We start from the raw sequence: 15,605 nt of genomic DNA, 5'->3' as shown, positions 1-15,605 counted from the left end.
CCACCTCCTGATGCTGAATATCCAGTGATCTTACAGCCCATGGAAAATGATACTCCAGGTTTTATCACCATGAGGGCAGGCTGATTCAGCTCAATACAATTAACACCTGGAAACACTGCCATTGACTGAAATGAGTTGCTCACATTATCATCACAAAACCTGTGAAAATCAAACTGGACTGATCTCATTTTAAAAGTAGTAGCAGCTACAAGACCCCCTAACAAACTCTTAGTATAGTGTTGGTATCTTGATACTCACTGGGTGCTGTAGATAAAATCATTAGCAATAATCTAAAGTATGTTCTGTCTCTCAGGTGGGACCCTCTCCACCGCAGGACTTAAAGAGTTCTTTATTGTCTCCGTATGTACCTGTTTACAAGAGAAAGGAGATTTGCATCAGTATTTTTTAGCGAACAAATTAAATTCAAATGACAACTAGGCTATACAAAATGAAATTTCCCTAACTTTAAATGACAACACTGAAGTCTTTCCTTTTTGTAAATGAGCCATTAAAAATCATTAATATCTTCTGTTTTGTCTTCTTTACACCTATTTATTAAAAGTTAGAGGAAAAATCTAATTATACAAAAGACTTTATTCTTTATAGTGAGTGCATGAAAAATGTACAGCTCCCTAATTAGCACTACAGAAATATGTTGTTTCTCACATTAATTTATTTGGATATATTCATGGACTTTTTTCCTTCTTAAATGAAATGTATACTATTGCACATATTGCATTGATCAAAGCTGATAATTTTCAGATATTTCACAAAAGAAAAAAAAAATCCAGACAAAAATAATTATTTTTACAAACATGCAAACGTGAGAATATAATTTGTGATGAAGTTACACTAGGTTTATTTGTGTTCCTTCAGAAATTCTAAATTAGACTTGTCTGTTTCCTGGGGCCTGTACCATGAAGCCGGTTTAGCTGGCTAGCCAGGTAAGTTTCAGTTTAGTTTGCGCCAACTCTGGGTTTAGTGGTTTGGCTTTTAGCAGTGTTCATCACCATAGTAACTTACTCTCCACAGCTAACCTGCTCCGGGGCAGTTTATGTTCTGGTTTAGAGATCTCAAACCGAAATTTGACCAATCAGCTTCAAGCAAAGTGACACGTCTCTGACGCAATAAAGCCACTCGACCAGTTTCTCTTACTCCAAATTAAAAGACATTACATAGTAAAACATTTTTAAAGATAAAATCATCTGATTTTTAGAGATGATTATTTTTTATTATTTATATTATTATTATACCCTTAATCCATTACACAAGTCAGCTTATTTTAATAGTAATTATTAAGCTTTTATTTAAAATCAATGTAAATATATAGATAATATGAATTATGAATTATTATAAATAGGTTTTAGAATCAATAGCTTTAAACATGGCTGCATATGAGCTTAAATTTTTAAGTGTTTTTATACCTATACATATTATCAACTTTACAACTTTTACTTGCACTTATATGGTAAGATGTTTTCTTTAAGGTTTCCTCTGTGTAAATGTGTTTAAATTCTTCATATTGTTCAATCTTTTCATTTTCGCACTCTCTCACAAGAAGTGAATCATAGTTTTAAGGCATGTGATTGGCTGCTCTTTTCTGATGTCACACTTTCATGTGCACGAGCTCCATTAACTCAAGCCTGAGTTGACAGAGAAAGTTGATGATCAGCTTCATGGTACCAACAACGCCAGATTGGACTGGTTTGGTTTTGTCAACTCAAAACTAATCCTGTAACCCTGAGTTTGTTCAGCCACCATCATGGTACAGGCCCCTGGTCAAGAAAACAAACATTCAGTCAGTGACATTTGAAATGTCAATTAAGACTGCTTGACAAGAGCACCACCTCTTGGAAATGGAATAGTACGCCTTGCACATAAGTGAAGTAAAGGTGGTGGTTTTTGTATTGCTTTGACACTGAACTCATTCACTGTGACTCTCTTGCACAGTAATACACAGCAGTGTCTTCAGTCTTGAGGCTGTTCATCTGTAGATACAGTTGACTGCTGGAATCAGCTCTGGACACCGTGAACCTGCCCTGGACTGACTGGGAATAGGAGATTGGAGAGCTGGATGTGCCGATGTATGCAATCCACTCCAGTCCTTTACCAGGTGCCTGTCTCACCACAGCTACATAGGAGCTGCTGAATGTAAATCCAGAGGCAGTACAGACCAGACGAAATGATTCACCTGGTCTTTGTACCACATCTTCAGACTGAGTGAAGGTCTGACAATGAATATCTGTGGAAGAGAGAGAAATATATAACTATGTGTTTGCTAAAAGCATTTATGCAGTAAAATATTATTATTGTTATCATTATTATTTATTTATTTAGAAATTAACAAACCACTTAAAAATAGTAGTATCAGGACTGAATTAAGTATTGTTGCCATTGCTCTTCAACAAAAACCACATACAGTCAGTGAACAGAAACAGTTTGGTGGCACAACAGCTTATGAGAGATTAACATCACAGTTTTGCATGAACTCCTCCTCCAGCCTCAGTTCTTCTTTGTACCTATGTGTATGAAAAAGAGATATTTCTACATAAATTAATGTGTAATATTAAATTTCTGAAAATAAATTTGAATATGTGACATTTATGAGAACATATTTCATAAATGTCAAATGACTATTTAATATTTATAAAGCATTTTCAGCTTGATGAAAGTGTGGATGGGTTAATAATATGTTTTAATGGAGAATACTGTATACTGACCTGAAAATAATTTTCTCTGATAATATTTCAATAAGAGCATTATGTGTGAAAATCATGTGTTTTTGTTTTTTTTCACCACAGCACTGATGCCAAATTCATCAATGTTCACTCAGGCACTGAATCGTTTGCAGCAGCTCCTCACACTGAAATAGTAATGGGATATTTTATGAGAAATAAAACAATAAGAGTACTGAATTTAGGTGGATATTTACCTAAAGATCTTTCTTTGATTATCAGCAACAAAGCAGCTCTTTATTAAGTGTGCAGCTTGTAAATGAGTCTACACTTCAGGTAATGACTATTTATGTCCCTTTTTTTTTTTTTTTTTTTTTACCCCAAACTGTATCAGAAAGAGTTGGAGTGGGGATGGTGTTGAGTGCTGATGAAAGGATAAAAATGCCCCTGGTAGTATGTATATCTGATTTATTTGTTCAGGTTTTTGTACAGAGCTGTGGCTTGTTTAGTCACTGTGACTCTCTGGCACAGTAATACACAGCCGAGTCTTCAGCCTGAAAATTATTTCCCTGAAGAAACACTGTGTTTTTGGACGTGTCCTGGGTGAAACTGATCTTGTTTTTCACTAAGTCTTTAATGTTAGTGCTACCACCACTACAGAGGTACCCAAGCCATTCCAGTGCTTTTCCAGTAGGTTGACGGATCCAGTGAATGCAATAGCTTGATACTGAAATCCTGCAGGAGATGGAGAATGATTCTTGAGGTTTCACAACCAAAGATGGAGGTTGAGTGAGCTCAACACAGAAAACACCACCTGAAATTAACAATAAAATAATGTGTTATTAGTAATTTTGTCTCAGTTCTGAAGCTTATTTCATTGCTTTAGAGTTTAACTAAAGCATCAGTGAAGCTCACATGATGCAGCTGCTGCCAGCAGTAGTAGAGCTGATGAGAAGATCATGATTAAAAATGATGTGAATTTCTCCTTCTGCGCCCCAGACACACTTCACTTTAATACATGGAGCAGATGGAGAATTTGCATACAGTCATTTTGTTGTTCAAGATGTAAAATTCAGTACTTTTTTCATTTCATCTTTATTTTATTTGATATCTGTAAAAATTGCTTTCTAGAGAAAATGGACAATGTATGTCTAAGCACAAAAAAAATGAAGAAAATGAGAGGACCTGTAACTTTTCTTTAAGGTGTAAAAAATGTTCTTAATATAAAGATTTGATGTTTTGATATGAAGGCCTATTTGGAGATTCTTATTGGTCGTTCAAGATGCATGCAGGTTTTTATTTTGAAGCCTAATTTTTATTTTTTGGAAAAATATTTTTGATCATTACAAATGCTGCACTTTTATTTCAATTTGTTGCATGAAATTGAGAAACCTCTTTATACATCTATTGAATAATCTAGGTCTTATCATTTGATGTGTATCAACACAAAATTACATAGTGAAAGATAAAAATATATATATATATAGTGCCAAAATGTATCGGGTAGAGTGGGAGAAAACACCTCCCTTAAGGCTTGTGTAATTTTTTTTCAGTAAAACAAAAGTTAAATGTGTTCAGAAAAGTTATCATAGTTCTAGTGACAATGACATTATAAATCAAGTATGAAAAATATCCAGAGTTTTCATGTTATTAGATTTTTAACAAAAATTTAATTTGTGCCAAGGGGGCATTTTATGGTGCAGAAACAAAATAAATACACTTAAACCGAATCTAAAACTGACTGTAGTAAATTAAATTTAATCTAACTAATTTAGCAAATGTCATGTAAAAATAAATATTAACAAGAGTGAATTAATTTTTATCATCGTTGTCGACTGATCGTCCTTTACAGTATTTGGATCTGTACACATTACAGATCTTTTTGCAGCTTAAGAAGAAAACACATTGCCGTTTTGCAGTAACCGATACTCACTGGGTGCTGTATAAAATCAATAGCAATAATATAAAGTACATGATTCTGTCTGTAGGCTACTCTCTCGGGTGGGACCTGTGACTCTCTCCACCTCAGGACTTAAAGAGCTCTTGATTAGTGCCTATTTATATAAGGAAGGTGATTTGCATCAATACTTTTGTAGTGAACAAATACAATTCATATGACAACCCTAAAATGCAAATGTCCCTAAATTAAAATGACAACATTTAATTATTTGCTTTTTGTAAATGAGCAATTAAATATATTCTATTATCTTCTGTCTCCTATTAAATATCTTCTGTTTTTTTCCTCTTGACACCAATTTTACTAAAAATGAAAGATGAAAAATCTAATCAAGTCTTTATTCTTTACAGTAAGTGCATAAACAATTTACAGATCCCCAAAAAAAGCACTATAGAAATGTTATTTTTCCAGCCCGATCTCACGGCAATTCGTACATATTTTACTAGGTGGCTAATTCGTACGAATTCGTACGACCTCACTAGTACAAATTCATACGATTTTTGCTAAGTCGTACATATTTTACAAGTTGACAATTCGTATGAATTTGTACTCCGCCCCTAAACCTACCCATTACTGGGGTTTAGACAAATCGTACTTAATCATAGGAGTGAGTCGTACGAATTCCTACGAATTAGCCACCTCGTAAAATGCGTACGAATTGGCGTGAGATAGCGTTGCATTTTTCACAGTAATTTATTTTGATGTACTCATGGACTTTTTTCCTTCTTCAAAGAATTGACTTAAATTAAATATATATTGTGGCACATTGCATTGATCTAAGCTGTTTTTATTTACAGATATTTAACAAAAAAATCAAGACACAAATAAAAATAATTAATTTTTACAAACATGCAAACACTAAAATATCATTTTTGTTTAAGTAAGGCTTATTTATGTTTCTTCATAATTTCAAAAATGGACTGTCTATTTCTCTGTCAAGAAAACAAACACTCAGTGAGCAAGTCAGTTTGTAACCTCAATTAAGACTGCTTGACAAGAGCACCACCTCTTGGAAATAGAACAGTACATCTGGAGCATAAGTGAAGGTTTTTGTATTGCTTTGACACTGAACTCATTCACTGTGACTGTCTTGCACAGTAATACACAGCAGTGTCTTCAGTCTTGAGGCTGTTCATCTGTAGATACAGTTGACTGCTGGAATCAGCTCTGGACACCGTGAACCTGCCCTGGACTGACTGGGAATAGTAGATAGGAGTGCTGGATGTGCCGATGTATGCAATCCACTCCAGTCCTTTACCAGGTGCCTGTCTCACCACAGCTATATAGTAGCTGCTGAATGAAAATCCAGAGGCAGTACAGACCAAACGAAAAGATTCACCTGGTCTTTGTACCACATCTTCAGACTGAGTAAAGGTCTGACAATGAATATCTGCGGAAGAGAGAGAAATATAATGAACTGAAAAGTCCCAAAAAGTATTTTTAAAAATTTAATTTTAGATTATTATTATTTAAAAAACGAACAAACCATGTAAAAATAGCAATATCAGGACTGAATTAATTATTGTCATTGCTAATGAAGCTCTTCTACAAGAACCACATGAAACACAGACACACTTCAATGGCACAATGTAACTTATGAGAGAGAAATATCACAGTTTTGCATGAACTCCTCCTCCAGCGTGTCAATTCTTGTTTCTACTTATGAGTGGAAAAACATAAATTTGTAAATAAATAAATAAATAACACACTAAAATGTTAAATTTGTAGATTGGTGCAATAGCATAAATGGCCTAGATAAAGTAAGTAAAACAAATTATAATTTGTAATTGATGAGAACATTAATTTTTAGCGACTATTTAATATTTTAAAAGTATTTTTGGCTAGATGAAAAGTGTGCATGGATGGATGTGTGATGAGGGATGGTAGCATCCAGGGGCATCTCTAGACCCTTTTACTGTGCCACAAGCCCCAGTTACTGATAAATCCTTATGTGTTAATGGACATTACAATATACAAGCCTGAGAATTATTTTTTTGTTTTTTTCTGATAATTTTACTGTCAGAGCATTATACTGTATGTGACAATCGTGTTTTTTCTTTCACCTGTCTAGAATTAGTTCTGACAATAGTACTGGTCATTATTGTGTGCAGCTTGTAAATGATTGTACTTCAGGTAAAGACTATTTATATGAGGGCTGGTGTTGAGTGCTGATGAAAGGCTAGAAATGCCCCTGGTAATTCATATCTCTGATTCATGTGTTCAGGTTTTTTATTTATTTATTTATTTATTTTTCACAGAGTTGTGGCTTGTTTAGTCACTGTGTCTTGCACAGTAATACACAGCTGTGTCCTCAGTCTGATAATTATTTCCCTGTAGAAATACTGTGTTTTTGGATGTGTACTGGATGAAACTGATCTTGTTTTTTACTGAGTCTTTAATATTATTGCTACCACCATTGCAAATATATCCAAGCCATTCCAGGTCTTTTCCAGTGGGTTGACGGATATAGTTAATGCAATAGCTTGATACTGAAATCCTGCAGGAGATTGAGAATGATTCTTGAGGTTTCACAACCAAAGATGGAGGTTGAGTGAGCTCAATACATAAAACACCACCTGAAAATAACAATGAAAGAATGTGTTATTATTAATTATGTCACAAAACTTCTGATAACAGTTGTAGGGGAATTAAGACCCAAGGACTAAGTATGTTGAAAGAAGACCAGGAGTCAGAGATGTGATTGATTAAAGAAAATTTACTGAAGAAAATAATTTCATCAGCAGAAGTCAGCTTTAACACTCGCACGGAGTTCGTAGGCCGCTCCGCTTTACATTTCATAAACACCAGCAATTGTACCCTAACAGAGGTTGCTATTGCGTCAATGCATAAGTCAGCAAAATTCTGATTGTTTCTAAAACGAAGATAAACTTAGACAATTTCCACATATGGACGTAAGTACTTCAAGCAGGAGTCTCAGGTCCGGCAGGAATTGTCAGTGGAGGGAGTGAATAACCAGCGCTCTCTCCACCTTCAATACCACGACTGAGGATAGACCTTTGAGCAAGGCACCGAACCACCAACTGCTCCCTGGGCGTCGCAGCATAAATGGAGCAGTGGGTGTGTGTTCATGGTGTGTGTGTGCATGTTCACTGCTGTGTGTGTGTGTGTGTGTGTGTGTGTGTGTGCACTTGGATGGGTTAAATGCAGAGCACAAATTCCGAGTATGGGTTACCATACTTGGCCACACGTCACTTTGCTTTCTTTTCTTCGTTATACTCCAAATTTTGCTATTGCAGTAAATTAAACTTAATTTACTAATTGTACATCAAATTATAATTTATAATACACACATACACACACAATCTTTTTTATTTAATTAACAATTTAATGAACACACACAAAATAAAATGTCTCTCTAACTCATTTACACATGCCATATAAAAGTAAAATCAGTAAAGAGTTAAAGCTCTGGTGTTGAATTATCCACACATTTTGTTTTTGTTTTTCCTCAAATTTCAGACCCATCACCTATGTAAGTTTAATTTGACTTCCAGCACAATAGGTGGCGATAATGCTCTTAAGGAGTTACTCCCCATTAATCAAGAAGATATTACATCCGGGACATTTATGTACTATGCGCGCCTATTGCCTAAACGGGCTGAAATTTTTCTCACAGTCGCGATTTTCTTTGACCCGCGAATCGCGATGCGGAGCAAATGAGGAAAATACAGAGATTAAGTGTTTTATGCTATTCACACAGTATTAATTTTATAACATCACATTGTTTTAGAGCGATATTAATGTGCTGTAAGTGCGGCTCGCGGTGTGGAGCTGATGAGGAGGTTGCTTTTTAACAGGAAAACACTGAAAGTAAGGTTCAGTCTCATTTACATATGTATTTTATCACGTTGTATTATTTTATAACGATATTTTTGTGTTGTGTGCTCCTAAACTTTTCTCATAGACACTTTTCTTTGACTCGTGGTAATGAAAAGACAAGAAAGATTTTGCTTTTTGGAAAACACCAAAAGTAAGTGATTTACCTCATTCACATTATGTATTTATAACATATTTATAACATCATATTGTTTTACAACGACATATATGTGATATGCGCTCCTAAACTTTTCTCAGAGAGACATTTGCTTTGATTCACGATGCGAAGCAGGCAAAGAGGTTACAATTATCAACAAGACACCTAAAGTAAGTGTTATACCTAATTTACAATCCTTTTTGTAACATCATATTGACAAATCAAACCATTGTTAACTCCCCAAATTTAAAATGGTAATATAAGTCATTGGTTCTTGCATGTCTCGTGAACAAATATCATATCATATCAAGCTTGTACATTGAGTTATTTTGATGTGTCAATTTACTGGGTTTGAGTGCTATTTTAGAATATTAATTTGAAATAACTCTTTTCAGTATACTCAAACTTTATATATTGAGCTAAAAAAAAATTTTTAAATGATTTTGTCACCTCACAAGATATGACTTTGAACAAGTTTTTGTGGGTGCTTTTTTTAAGAATGTGTTTTGTGTTCATCAAAAGTGAGTTACATGGGTTTGGAATTACATTTTAGATTAAATTATTCCTGGCACTGGAAAGGATGGCACTGATAAAATGCTATCGGACAAATTTTGCGTCCAAATATAGCACAGAGGAGACTCTCTCTGAGTTCTTGTGTTTCATACTGGCCAACATTTTCAGTACAGCAGTGTGTTAATTGCCTCCTTATTTAATTGTATGAGGTATGATTATATTTTAATGCGTCTTTCCTCCTTTGCCTTCCTCTTAACACATGCTCCTTCTGGATCTGTGAGACCACGCCAATGTTGATGTGGACCAACAAATTCTCACACAGCTCTCTGTAATGACATCCTGAGTCCTTCAAGTTTCACGGAGTCCCCTGAAGGAGACGTTCAGGTGCATGTTTGATGACTGAAAATGGCAGACTGCAAAAAGGTAATTAAATCACCTTTTAGATTTTCATTGTACCACTGACTGATACCCTACCTCTCTGCCTGAGATCATACCTGTCTTCTTTCCTGAATTTATCTGTATTACACACAGTAATGGATGTTTAAAAAAAGAAGGGTAAAAGCATCCACCATGTTATGTTAAACTACTGAGGTCATTTTGTTTAAAGGCCTACAGTTGGAAGCAGATATTCTGCTCTTGCCTGCTCTGTTCAAGGAGGACCCGGGGTTGCTGTTTGAAGTTGAGGTGAGCCATGAACAGTTGACTACAGTGTGTGAAACACAATCTAATCAAAGCAGTACACTTATCGCACATTTTGTTATTCAGATGATTTCAATGCAAACATTCATTTTTTTGTTTGTTGGTCTACACAAACTACTTTCATTGTGTGATAAAAGCTTGCTGTCCTTTTATTAACTGCAGCCATACAAAGGCTGCAGTTAATAAAAGGACAGCAAGCTTTTATCACACAATGAAAGTAGTTCACACAGTTTTCACACCACAAAGGGCGAGGTAATGGAAACTGACAGCAGACATTTAGGACATTATAAGAGAACAGAAACATGCAGTAACACACAACAGAAGCAGCAGCTTATGAATGACTCCTTGCTGATTAATTGTTGTGAACAGGATGGAACATTATGAGATTCCCTCTCAGGATTCTGCCAGGGAAACTGTGGCAGTTGAAATTAACAATTTCTCAGAGGCAGATAAAGGAGTGGTTTCACCTGAAGTCGTCTATGTGAGGGTAAAATTGAAAGGAAAAGACTACATGTGCTGCTCTGTGTTTAACATTGTTTCTGGGTTTTGCTGCATTGATATGTTCATTAATTGTAAGGGAGATAACTACACGTTCCTTTCTAGAACAAGATGTTAGTCTATACTCAGATTTACTCAGTTTTACCAAGTTTTCCTCTATTGCTTTAAAGGCGAGAAGCAAGATGAATGAGGGAGACATGGTGAAGGCTCAGAAGTAGTCGACGTGCATGTAGGACAAACACTATGGCAGTGATTGTGACCGGTGTGGCTCTAACTGTGTTCCTAGTCTTCTATTGTGGTGGAGTCTTTAAAAAGGGTGTTATCTTACATAATTTACCAGGGGTTTCCTCAGCAAGTTCCTCTGACACGTCTTTTTCCTCTTTTGAACTGTCTTTTGTTTTGACATTGAAAGATAAAAATCAAACCCCCGAAATTATGATCAAAGTAGACACAACTCTTATCCATCTGGAAGCAACATTAATAGAAGCCCTCAGAGACCCTCATACAGTGGAGGAAGATGGAAAGGGTGAAGACAGAAATACAAGTGATACTGTGAGGTGAAAATTATCATCTCAGTTTTATTTAAATGTCATAAGTTTATTTAGTTATTTTTACATTTATTTAATAAGCATAATATGTTTGATTAGCAGAATTTGGATTAGAAACCTTTTCTAAGATTATATTAGTCATCAGGTTCACATAATTTGCTTCTGATATCACTTGCTGAGAAGACATAAGGATATAGCATTTTCTTGATTGTATTGTCTTCTATTTATGTTTGAATGAGCATGTTATTAACTTTAACAGAATGTATTTTAGTGGTTTCTATATGCTTTGTAGTTACAGAATTCAAATAAGTCTTATGAAACTATACATGCATATTTACTTAGAGGCAATAATGAAACGCAGGTGTTTCCTGAGGGTCACACATCAGCAAATATGTCTCTTTTTTTGTAGACACTCCCTTGTCTCCACACATGTCTGTTGCTTCAATAATAGTATAGTTTTGAATGTTTCTATTAGTCTTGCTAATAAATTACTTTGGTAAGACATAGAATGAGAATGAGAATGGATCAATAAATAAACAATTCAATCATGACCTTATCAGCAATTATATCTATTAAGTGGTATCCATTTTTTGACCGAAATTATATTATAGCAACCAACACTTCAAAGATGCCTTTTGTCTGAGGCTGTTTCACCCAAACTGTACAAGACCTGACACTTGACATTGGGTTTTTTTTCTGAAATCCTTTCAGTCAGAGGCGCAATGCTGTTCAGTCCAATGGCTGAAGCCTTTTAGTCTGAGGTACAATGCCTTTTTGTTATATAACTGAGGTCTGAGGTTTTATGAAACGGGCCAAGAATACACTTGTTATTCTGTCCTCGCAAAGTCACCGTGTTTCTGGAAATATCTCTTGTAATTTGAAATCTATTTTTCAGTTTATCACTGTAACATGTGCCTCCGCTACATATTTCTCCAACCCATTCCAGAGCTTTTCCTGCAGGCTGCTGAATGAAGTCAGTGCAGTAGCTTCTGTCAGTCACTGAATATCCAGAGATTTTACAGGACAGTGTCAAAACTTGACCAGGGGCCAGTTGCATAAACTTAGCCATCATGTTAAGACTGTCTTAAGAACTAGTTTGACCAACTAACTGTTGCCAAGGGGTAATCAGTCTTACTTTTTCCAATACAAATAAGACCAATCTACTTTTTCATAACTGAATTTAAAAAGTTATGACCAGTCTTGAAGAAAATAATTAGGTGACTAACGTTTTAAGACTAGTCTAAACAGTTTATGCAACCGGGCCTTTGATTGTTCAGTTTTTATTAGTTTCTTTATTTTTTGGTGCAAATTATATTTGTTGATTATATTATGCATGTACTTCTTTTTACCAGCTGATTTAATGTCTATCATTTTTTCATAAGCTTCAAACAATTTCTGTGCATCTGTATATGTCCGAATGAGGAAAATCTAACTTTTAATTTGTAATACAATGATGGTTTTTTTGTACAGGGAGGCTGTTGGTGTCTGTCACTGTGTTTCTCTGGCACAATAATACACAGCTGTGTCTTCAGCTCGCATATTCTTTCCTTGCAGTGTTATTGTGTTACTGGAAGTGTCTCTGGTGATACTGAACTTGCTTTTCAGGGAATCCTTGTAGTATAAGCTTCCACCACTCGAGATCCATCCAATCCACTCCAGAGCTTTTCCTGCAGGCTGACGAATCCAGCCTGTATTATAGCTTGTAACTGAATAGGATACTTTACAGTTGATAGTGAGAGTGGCATCAGGACGGACAGTCAGAGACTCAGGCTGAGTGAGTTCAAATGAATCAATACCTGTGTCAAATCAAATAATACTTGTTAATAAGAGAACATGATGCTTAAAACTGCTTTTTAGCAACAAATTAATGTATCACACAGAAAGTAGACTAAACTTACAGGATATCACTGCCAGAAGCAACACTAAAGATGAAGAGATCATGGTTTGTTTCACAGCACAGTTTGAATGAACTGAAGCGATTCTTCTCTCCCTCTAGTGATCAGATGAATGTATAAACTGACTCATGCCTGCTGTTTAAATATGCAACAGGAGATTTACATAATCATACAGAGCTACTAATCAAATCTACATGCTACAAACAACAAGAATATTGGGATTACATGAAAAATAATCACACTTTCTTTTTAAATGTATTGAGGGCAAAATCCGATTGAACTGCATTCTTAATTTTTTTTAATTCTTGTTTTCTTATGGTATTATTATTTTCACATATAAGAACATTAACATAAACATTACCAACACTGAGTGATTTTTCTCTTACCAGAGTTAAACACCAGAATAGACAAATATATGTAACATTTTTTTTCTCATTTTCTGTACACTACAGACAAATACATTTTGTTATTACACATTAAATATAAAGCTGTTATTTATAACATTATTTATATTTATTGATATTTCATCTGAGAGCAACAACAGCAGTAATTATGGAAGCACTGGTTCTGTTGGACCAACATCAGTAAGACTTTCTTTAAAATGTTAGCAATATGTTTCATTGCTTCATATGTAGCAAGAAAAAAAAACATTATGTTAATTCCTATAATATCTCAGATCTGCTAGCATGGGCATTATATGAAGGCAGAGAGTAATATCAGCAGTTTTTCATCAATGATGAATAACTTTACTACTTAAAAAATTACTGCTTTTATGATATGTCAACATTATAACCAAGAGTATTGAGAGAGATCATGGTTTGAGACGTGCAAGAACAAGCTGCTTATTTTAATCCTAAATAAAGAGGATGAAGAGGAATATTTGCATACAGTTCTGCATATGTCAGTATGTACAAATGTTCAATATTTTATACATCTGCAAGGTTGTGCCAATTTCTTTGACTATGTTAATGACTGTCAGTGAACAGATCCAACTGTCATCAAAGCTGGTGACCTCTTACAATCAAACAACAATAATTTTGAGATTACATGGCATTATACTGTGAACTTTATTTTAAATAAATATTTGCTTTAATGATGAACAAGTAATTACAGTTTTGCAGTTTGTTGATTCACTGTGAGAATGATTTCATGTTTTCAGAAGAGAAATGTTCATTATATGTGTTTGATCACTCAAATTATATGGTAATAGTCCGCTCTTTGAATTTGATTTGTCTATTTATTGTGTATTTCCTCATTTGGGATTTTTCAGTGACTCTTGCTGTAAAGTTAATTTATAATCCAGTTCGGTCATCTGTCAAACCAACTGGTGCTGAGCCAAAGGTAAGCATTATATTATAAATGTACTTTTATTCGTAGTTTTATCAATCTTATGTTAAATTTCACTTCAAATTTATATTTCCAATTATATATTTGGATTAGAAAGATTATATATTTTCAAATTTCCCTTTTTGTAATTGTACATATCTGGTGGTAAATTCTGAGGTAAATTTATGTTGGTCCCTTTTAGTTGTTTAAATTCGTCACTAAAACACTTCACTGTAATGTTTCTTGATCCAATAAACAAACAGCTTTGTAACAAACATAAAAATAAAGATTTTTATTCTACTTTTCAGGACGGGAACAGGAACACAGTTTAATTTCCGATTCGCAATCTACACACTCTACTGATAAGTGTGACACTACTGACACCTAGAGGTTAGTTTTAGTATTGGCAAATACAAATACATTCTATCACTACATTAACAATAATGTAAGATTTAAAAAATACTTTAAAATATTTTTTTAAAAACACGCTTTGAAATAATTCACTAAAGACTAAAAATCAGTCTGGCAGTATTTTCTGATCATATGTTCACCACAGAGGCCAAAATGAGCATTGTGAAGCTATATTTATATTTATAATAATTGTTTATATTTCAATTGTGTTTCAGGGCAGTTCGTGAAGACAGACAGATGGTGTGATGACCAGACAGTTCCACCTGCCACACCAGAATCTCTGCTGTATATGGATGCCTGTCCACTAGCACAGGGGTTTTCCTACATTTTGGAGCCAGGGACCCCTTGCAGACAAGATTTGTCAAGGACACCCTAATAATTACAACAGATTTTAAGGTTGAAGTTATTGTGGGTGGGAGTATAATGAACATAATATGATTGTTTTATTTATTGATTGTTTTAAATGGTCCTCATTTTATATGACTTGTTTAATAATACAGCACAATATAGGCCTAATTTACCAAGTTGCATCAGGTCAGGAAAAAACACACACAGGTTGCATCGGTGTATAAGACCCATTTTACTATTACTTTCAGAAATAATGTAAATACTGATAAATAAAACAAACGTTAAGAACCTTAAACATTGTAAACACTGTAAACATGTATTTTATTTTCCGTCACTTCCAATCGTTTAAATTCAATACTATTCAAAACAGAACAAAAATAAAAAAATATATATATAGGCATATGTATTCTAGTGCCATTAGTTACAAGCAGTATTTATTTTGTAAAATAAAGAAAACAAACAAAATGCGCTTGCCATCTCGGTTTCCGTGAACCTCATCCTGAAAAGAGGGGGAAGTCGTGGCCTAATGGTTAGAGAGTCGGACTCGTAATCGAAAGGTTGCGGGTTCGAGTCCCCGGCCGGCAGGGATTGTAGGTGGGGGGAGTGAATGTCCAGCGCTCTCTCCACCCTCAATACCACGACTGAGGTGCCCTTGAGCAAGGCACCGAACCCCCAACTGCTCCCCGGGCGCCGCAGCATGGCTGCCCACTGCTCCGGGTGTGTGTTCACTGCTGTGTGTGT

The 15,605-nt window shown here is 34.9% G+C and overlaps 1 protein-coding gene across 1 annotated transcript in view; it reads right to left on the bottom strand.

The window, feature by feature from the left end:
* Positions 1-12,898, bottom strand: part of LOC306859147 (immunoglobulin mu heavy chain-like) — a 344,847-nt gene extending 331,949 nt beyond the window's left edge. Inside the window, exons 1-2 of the mRNA XM_079400028.1 lie at positions 12,783-12,898; positions 12,377-12,680 (exon numbers count right to left, since the gene is read on the bottom strand). Of these exons, the coding sequence (XP_079256154.1) occupies positions 12,377-12,680; positions 12,783-12,825 (347 nt within the window). The 5' untranslated portion in view covers positions 12,826-12,898. The remainder of the gene's footprint in view (positions 1-12,376; positions 12,681-12,782) is intronic.
* Between the last annotated feature and the right edge of the window lie 2,707 nt (positions 12,899-15,605).

Source organism: Barbus barbus, assembly GCF_936440315.1.
Source record: "Barbus barbus genome assembly, chromosome: 3".
NCBI lineage: Eukaryota > Metazoa > Chordata > Actinopteri > Cypriniformes > Cyprinidae > Barbus > Barbus barbus.
The sequence above is the reverse complement of the archived record's forward strand: the minus strand, read 5'-3'. Positions and strand labels throughout refer to the sequence as shown.